The 8,180-nt window shown below is 44.0% G+C and overlaps 1 protein-coding gene across 2 annotated transcripts in view; it reads right to left on the reverse strand.

Annotated features, from left to right (window-relative positions):
* Window positions 1-7,947, reverse strand: part of GRK5 (G protein-coupled receptor kinase 5) — a 216,236-nt gene extending 208,289 nt beyond the window's left edge. For both annotated transcript variants that reach the window (XM_059900610.1, XM_059900611.1), the window contains exon 1: window positions 7,684-7,947. In XM_059900610.1, coding sequence (XP_059756593.1) covers window positions 7,684-7,735 — 52 coding nt within the window. In that variant the 5' untranslated portion in view covers window positions 7,736-7,947. The remainder of the gene's footprint in view (window positions 1-7,683) is intronic.
* Window positions 7,948-8,180: the final 233 nt, after the last annotated feature.

Consider the following 8,180-nt stretch of genomic DNA (forward strand, 5'->3'; position numbering starts at 1 on the left):
CGGATCGCAGTCATGTGTGCACACACGCACAGCTGCAGGCACGTTTGTATATGTCTCCCCGTCGTCAATCACAGATTCATTCGAGCTGATAAACAGTTCTACTTTTAAAATGGAAACACCGACTGTGAGGACTCACCTTATGGTAGTCATTCACAGCCTAGTAGGAATTATTTTATCCAACTGCTCTCAAATTGGCATTTAGCTGAAGTCAGGGTCTGGAGGGCAGTTAGATTCCCATTTTGCCCCTTTTCCCCAGGAAATCTGTCAGAGACCCTCTTTCTCTTCCACAAGTGCAACCTCAGGGCATTTACATTTAGAAACCATACCGCCCAGAGAAATGGGTTTGGTTTTTCAGTTTTCGGTTTTTGTGGGAGTTTGGGGCTTATGTTATTACAGGGGAGGGGAAAGATTTCTTTTGGAACGTTAAAGGATTTTGGAGGGCTTCTCCAGAAAAGTCTGCAATTCAAGTAACCTTGGACAAGTGACTCCCTTTCTTTCCTCTCGCTTTTCCTCATCTGAAAAGCAGGGGTGACCTCTGTTCTGGAAAGTGGAGAACAGATCAGTAGACCCACCGAGAAGCCTTGGGGCAGTCCAGGCCCTGGCCGTCCTGTGGACCTCTGCCACTTCTCAACCTACAAATGTTCTTATCTGTTTATCTCCGTTTCTTTTACTTTCTGCACAGGCCCCAGAAGTTGTCCTTTGAGGTTTATTTCATCATTGCCTTTTAAAAAAATACTGATACTCCACCGACCACAAATTCCTAGAGACAAAACAGGCCCTATGGAAATGAGCCTAATTTATTGCTGACTTCTGCCAGGAGGAGGTTACCAGTCGACTCGCTGGCACAACTTCAGACAGAGTTCTGTGCTTCCGACCCCAAAGAACAGCAGCGCACTGTTTCATTGTTTCAAATAATCATGTTGCTTTCTAAGTGTGTTCTAACTGGGTTGTCCTTAAAAGGTTTTAAATCTCACAGGAAACAGTTTTTAAAGAGAAATCATTTTAAACCGGGTACAGGAATAGTGTGTTCTTGACATCTTTCTCCATGATCTTCTTTCAATCTGGCGTGTTCAAAAGAAAACAGAAACCCTTAAAATTGTTTTACCTATTTTCCTGCTCATTTTAGACCGCCTTTTTGAAATCCACAGAAAGAGGGTTTGTTTTTTTTCCTTCTTTCTGCGGATTTGCTGTACACACAACTTCTTGTTTTTATTAATAAAATGATGGTTTTAAAATATCCTCACCTCAGGAGTTTCGAGAAGGAACATGGGGCCCTGTGCACATCTATAACATGCACTTAATTTAAATCAGGACAGTCAGTTGGTCAATCTAGGCAAATTTCCCAACAAGATATGAAAAAAAAGGGGGGGGAGGAATATGGTGGCTTACTATCACCACCAACATCTATGATTGTCCTTGAACTGCATTTTTCTCTGAAGTGACTCAGTCCTAATCCCTGATCCCACAGCCCCACAGCCCCCCCTGTTTCTCCCCCTCCTTCCCCTCCCTCTCTCCTTCTCCTCCTGCCCCATTTCCCTCTCCTCCCCTCCCTTACCTTCTCCCAGTTTCATGTCAGAAGTTATGGGGTTATCACACTCATTTAATTCAAGGTGTAGAACTCCAGAGAAGCTCTGTCCAAGTGAACTTTCTGCAGTGCTGGGAATGTTCTACATCTGCACCGTCCAACAGGGTAGCCACTAGCCACATGTGACTGCTGAGCACGTGAAATGTGGTTGGCACGCTTAAGGAATGGAGTGTTTCACTTTAATTAATTTAAATGTAAATAGCCACATGCAGCTAGTAGCTACCATGTTGGACAGCACATCTTTAGAGGACTAGACAGACGCCTTTAACACTTTCAGGTCATTCCAGGCTCCACCAGAGGACATGCTCAAACCAATTCCAAGAAAAAGCCAGAAAGGAAGGCGACCTCCACCATCTTTACTCCTGAACTGCAGCCCATCAGCCCTGCCCAGGCTGCTGCCCTAGGAAGACCACCAAGGTTCCACCTGGAAGGCACCTCTGCACACCACCTTCCTCTTGGATCTTCTCATTCCTCAACCAAAGGGTCCTCTTGCTATTGTTTTGAGTGGTTTCCATTTGTAGGAACTGACCGTCATAAAAACACAGTATCTTGGAAAATTAGCAGTTGTCTTCCAGATTCGGGCCTATCCCTCAAGTATGACCTCTGAATTATCCTTAAATCGTGTTTTGGTCCCTCAGGCTAGTGTCCAAGTTCTAGGCACAGCAGAGTCAACAGAGAGTTCCCAGCTAAGCGGGTCACACCACAGACAGCTTCAGCTCTTTGGGGGAAAAATCGGGTTCTACTCAGATCTGATTTATCAGTTTAAAAGCCTAAGAAGATAAAGATGATGCCCAATTCCATCTCTTCACCCACCTCCAGCTGCATCTCAACAAGGGCTGAACATCCAAAATGTCACCTCCAACAGGGTCCTTCAACAATCAAATGCTGAATGAATGAATGAATGAATGATTTTTACCCTTGTAAGAACTTCAGAAGACAATTTAAGAATGGTAACCCAAAATGAGAAACTGGGGGAGGGGGCAAGGTCTAGTCAGGACATAACTGCTTTCTCTTTAAAAGGCAGCACAATTTATACCAAATGGGGTGCTTCCTCCAGTGTCTGAATGGTACCAGAGGGAACAATATTGTCTTTACCCCCAAAAGATAAAATTTTAAGCTTTACTTATGGATTAAAATCTTTTCAATGTTTAGGATATTTTTAAATAAAAATTTTCACTGAAATGTAATAGGATGTGTTTCAAAGTAGAAATCACTCTTATTATTTAAGCCCACATAATCTATTTTAATCATTTAAAATCACATCTTAAAACTCTTTATCTTCACTATTCTATTTTGAAGTGAGGTGTAGGGGCTAGGGGTTGTAAGACTGAAGAAATTCCTGATTTCCTTTTCTATGTGTCACCTGTTTTTAGTCACTTTCTATTGTTTTCTCACATTTCACCTCTGAATTGCATGATCTACTGCAGTGGAATCTTTTTGCAACCATAAGCCTTTTTTATTTCAAAAATGACTAGATACTATAATACTTTACCTTGAGCTACAAATATACTGGCAACAAATATTAACGTTAAATATTACCCGCAGTCCTGGAACCATTTCATTAGAACACTGTAAGTTCCCAGGTCTGGGTTGAATGGCCCTTGGTAAAGGTGAATTTGGTCCTATATTGAGCTCTTTCCTGAAATTCACTTGGATGTTACCGAAGTCTTCAGCCCACACCCAAAGGGTATCATTTGGCAAGCCACTACAAGAGTTATGGCTGCTGAAGACATAATTTAAACAAAGATTAGTTTGGAGATTGGAAGAATCAAGCGTTTTGGAGTGTAGAATCTGACAAGAAGCGGCTAAGCTATCGGAAGACGATAGTCTTATGGGCATTTATCTGATGGTTTTAAAAACAAGCAGCTAGATTAAGTGAAATCATCACTGGAAATCTTTCTGTAGGAAAGCAAGGCCTCTGAAAACAATTGCTTTTGGTTTCTCCACCTCCAAGTTGTCAGTACTGAAAAGAAACTCAGAAAAAGTAAAAGGCAGTTTCATTTAATGACAGCTTTGTACTTAATAGGCCCAGCAGCTTTTACACACGCTGACCAGCCTGCACCCAGGACGCAAAGCTGCCGCTCTTCTGTGCAGGAAGATTGAAGCGAGAAGCCACGGGGTGGATTAAGTACGGCTGCCGATAGCAGTAGGAGGGCTGCGGGCTTCAGAGACATCCCAATGTTCTAATAACGGAATACAATGATGTTTCGGTTTTGTCATCGTGAACTAGGGTGCAAGGGAAAGAGGGAAGAGAGGCAACAAGGGCTTTCGGCCCCACTGTGGAATGCTGAGTCTGTCTGGGCAGAGCCTGCCCCTCGCCGGCTGCATGCGGGTCCCCTCTCCTCTCCAGCCCTCCCCAGCCTCTGCTGTCACCTTTCCCCAGGTCCCCAATCTTAATCATCAGGAAGATCCGGGCCAACAAATTTACAGAGATATCTGAGTCAAAGGCTCTGGCATATTCTGGTTTTTGACATCCTGACCAAGGGCAAAGTCATTATGTTTTTGACTTCTCAGTTCCTGTACTCAGTGCCTGCTACTATCACGCTCAGGAAAATGTGATCAATACTCCCTCTCTGTCATCTTTATTGATCAACTATGGCTACTGCTGGCCTGTAAAGAAAGGAAAGGTGGGCCTTTACAAAATTTCTGCTCCACACCATTCACTCAGGAGTGAGGCAACAGATCTAGAATATGACAAAAACACAAAAACCTTTACTGCGACAATAAAACCAAAAGGAAACACACAAAAGGGCCTCTGCAAACACTCTTTCTCACTACTATTATTTCAGCACTAGCAGGCTTGCCAATTTTCTGAGATTCTGAAATGTAAATAGATAGACAGATAAAGTTAGTCTGGGTCTCTTTTCATTAAATGCTTAATCACTTAGCTCATTTCCATAAATTGGCATGAATTCAGTCTCAACTTCTTTCTTTTTTTCCTAACCACCCACTTTTTAGGAGAATAAGCTGAAGTTCCTAAGAGTGATCAAGTTGATGCTTTCTCATGAGACCAGAACAAAATACATTTGGGCGGTTTAAAATTCTGAACCCAGATCTCTATCTTATTTCAAAACAACTGTCACAAAGGTGCAATCTGCCTTCCTATGTTTTCTAATTACTAACAATGAATCATTTTTACTCTAATTCACTTATAGATTTTCTATCTTACTGCTATATTCATTTTTCCACTTTATACATGTATTATTATGGTAAGAATCTGAACTTACAATGAATTTAGAAGACATCTGCCTTTAAGAATGCGTAACAATAACAAAGATAGGCCCCAAAATTACCCACCAACATGGACAACTACAAATTCCTTTATAGCATTTGCAAAGTATGTCTGTCTTTCTTCAAGGCCTGTTTCTCTATTGTTTGGGACAAATGTGACTTTTACTTGAAAGCCACATTTTAAATTGTTTACAATGGATTTTGTTAAGTGAACTAAATTAAATTTCGTATTTACCAATCATATTTTTCATCTAAAACTATTCACAAGAATCTTCAAGAAGTGATTTTAAACATTCTAAACAACTCAGATTTTTAAAGATACTATAAATTTTATGTTAGATCTTTCACTAAACTGACTAGAACTTTCATTTATGAATATCTGGGTAATATGATTATTAGGAGAATTACTTAATTTAAAAGAATGACTTCAACTACATGAGAATCGAAAAGAGAAAAATAAATTGCTTTTATTTCTAAAAGCTTATACGTTAATTAGAATATACGTACTCAAATCTTTAATAAAGACCCAGCAAGAAGAAAGTGGAAGCACTTAAAATCATGGATTCTCTTTAGACATATGAGAGAAAGAGGGGGAGAAACGCAAATTTCAAAATGAAGTTTCCATGTAAGCGATTAATTTTTCTCATTCACGTGTCAGTTTCTCCGTATCCTTAGAGGCAAGGCCCCCTCCGTTTCAAAGGCGTCATCAGGAGCCTATTTTCTCACCATGAGATGACTACCAAACTCTCAAAGAGAAATTGAAAATACTTTAAAAGGAAAAGGAAGTGAAAGGCACATTCTTGGGAACTTTTAATCACTGTAATTCGGTCATTCCATATAAGCCTCCAGACTGTAGCCTTCTTTCCTAAGGCTCTGAAAAAACCGATTTGTTAACCTGACAGACAAAATTATCAAGCGGTGAATTCATTTTGGTGAAAAAAAAAAAAAAAAAAAAAACTGGGGAGACCAAACTGGGGGAGAAAACTGATAATACTTTGCCCACTCCAAACAAAACATTTTAAAAGAAGCAACCAAATGCTGAGAGAAGAAAAAAGCAAGCTCCAGGCAAACGAATGTGTAGAGCAGCAAATCTAGGCAGCACAATTCCCCAGGCAACAGGAGAAACCAGTGAAACTTGCAAAGCCTCCAGTACCATCATATCCAATGATTTCCCAGGAAAAAATTTCAGAATGGAGAGAGGGTGAAAACTTTCCCAGCCCCCGAGCCCTGAGATGTACAACCATATTCCACCACTAGGTGGCGGCTGCTAAGGCTGGGAGCGGGGGAGGGGGACTGTTTTGTCCGCTTTTCCCCCTCCAGGACTCACTGCCCCGTTCAGGAGAGAGCCCACCAGACCCCACCTTGATCCAATTTGCTAAAATGTCCCGTTAGGAAAACAGAAAACACTCATGCTTTAGAACCTGAAGTCACCAAGTAACAGCCTCTCTTAAAAGTATGTTCACACCAAAGCCGAGCAATGGGAGGGACAGACCTGCACATTTTCAACTCTGCTGGAGTTTTCAAAGCAAATCTTCCAGGCTGCTGCTTTAGAGACAAGTGACGCCGAAATTACGACGTGAGTTGCTGAGCTGTGCATCACCTACTCACACATCGTGTACAGTGCCACAAGGTGATGGAACCCTCTGGATAAACATGAATCGTTTTATTGTTGGCCAGAAAGTCTTCCTTCATTCATTAAAGTGGGTGAATGAAAATACTAAGAAGTAAATAAGGCGTTTTCGTGCGCTGCTCCCCGAGTATCCTTCTGAAGTCAAGACCTTACGTAGACTGCCTGCTACCTTGGGTGTCAAATAAAGCCTCCTCCCACGAAAGGGAAAACCGCTTCCCCTTTCATAAAAAGGCTGCATCCAGAGCTCAAATCCTGGCAAAAGAGATGTTACATAAATTCCAGGTGTTCCTAAATATGTATGTTTACACGCACGCAATCATTTTAGGAAGCATGTAAGTTTCTGGGCCACTTTCTCTCTTTTTCTTTTCTTTCTTTCTTTTTTTTTTTCCCCCAACTCAAGGAAGAGTCAGAAAGTGTGTTTATAGTCTCGACTTAGGTTCTTACCCACTCCATTTAGACGATATTTCCTGATAGCCTAACACAGAAAATCTAATGATTTGCATCCAAAACGCATCTAAACACTTGGCACACTTACCTTTCTTTCCTTAATTGAGCCCAACACCAAAAAATTCACTTACCTCTCCTCCTCCACAAAGTGGGGGGGGGGACCCACCCCTGAAATCCTGAATTATTTTCTAGATGAGTTGTACAGCCATCCTCTCGTTACTCTATGAACAGGCTAATTCCTCAACATCTTACTTTGCCTTTAAAAGGCTTCCTTCCACATGACGGGATTTCCCTAAGAAACATTCCCAGCGGATGGTTTCCAGCAATAGCCTATATCAACTCGGCCTGCGCAAGCAAAGACTGGCTTCTAATAATTCCCCCCCTACCCCCCCACCCCGAATTCACTCACAGAACCATCCCGGGCCGACTCGGAAAAGCTATTTTATTTGCACGTTTGCCCATCTCTTCCTGAATGAAAGCCTTTCCAACTGACCTTTCAACAGCTGCCGAGATGGCACTATCTGTAAGGTTAGAGCTGGAAACTAGAGGATATTTTAGCATCTTAATCCCTGCAACCTCGACGTTTCTCCTTCTCTGCCCAAGTCCAGATTCCCTGAGCACAAGGGCAGGAACCCTGAAACGTTTGCAGAGCAGCTCTCCGAGGTGTCCTGCTCCCGACCAACTCACTGCGGGCATGCTGCACACGCCAAGCCCCAGCCCACACGCCGCCCGACACCGGCACCCCGGCCCGCGGCGAATGCGCCAGGCTCGCACCAGCCCTGCCTCTTACCTTCCCTGGCTTTCAGCAAGACCGTGTTGGCCACGATGTTTTCCAGCTCCATTGACAGTCGGCGGTCAGCGAGGGAGCCGGCCGGCGGGGCTGTCAGCGCCTGAGGTGCTGCCGCTGCTGCTGCCGCTGCTCGGGCTGCTGCCGCTGCTGCCGGAGCCGGGAGCGAGCAGCCCGCCTAGCCTACCGCATTATTCCTGCTCTTATCCCTCGGAGTTTCCACCTCTGCAAAGAGGAGCCGCCGCCGCCGCTTCTTCCTCCCTCTGTGTCCCCCCTCCCCCCTCCCTCAACAGTCTCCCCCCCACCCCCCACCCTCCGTGTTTCTCTGTCACTCCATTCTCCTCCCCTCGGGCTCCCTCGGATGCTTTAATGCCTCGGATGCTTCTGCCTCCCCTCGGTCCCTCCCGGGGGTGTGGTACTAGCAGGCTCGGGCGGCCGCACTGCGCAGGCGTCAGGCCGGGCCGCGCCTCCCGCTTCGGCGCTCGCGGCGCGGGGCCTGC

Source organism: Balaenoptera ricei, chromosome 16 (assembly GCF_028023285.1).
Source record: "Balaenoptera ricei isolate mBalRic1 chromosome 16, mBalRic1.hap2, whole genome shotgun sequence".
Lineage (NCBI taxonomy): Eukaryota > Metazoa > Chordata > Mammalia > Artiodactyla > Balaenopteridae > Balaenoptera > Balaenoptera ricei.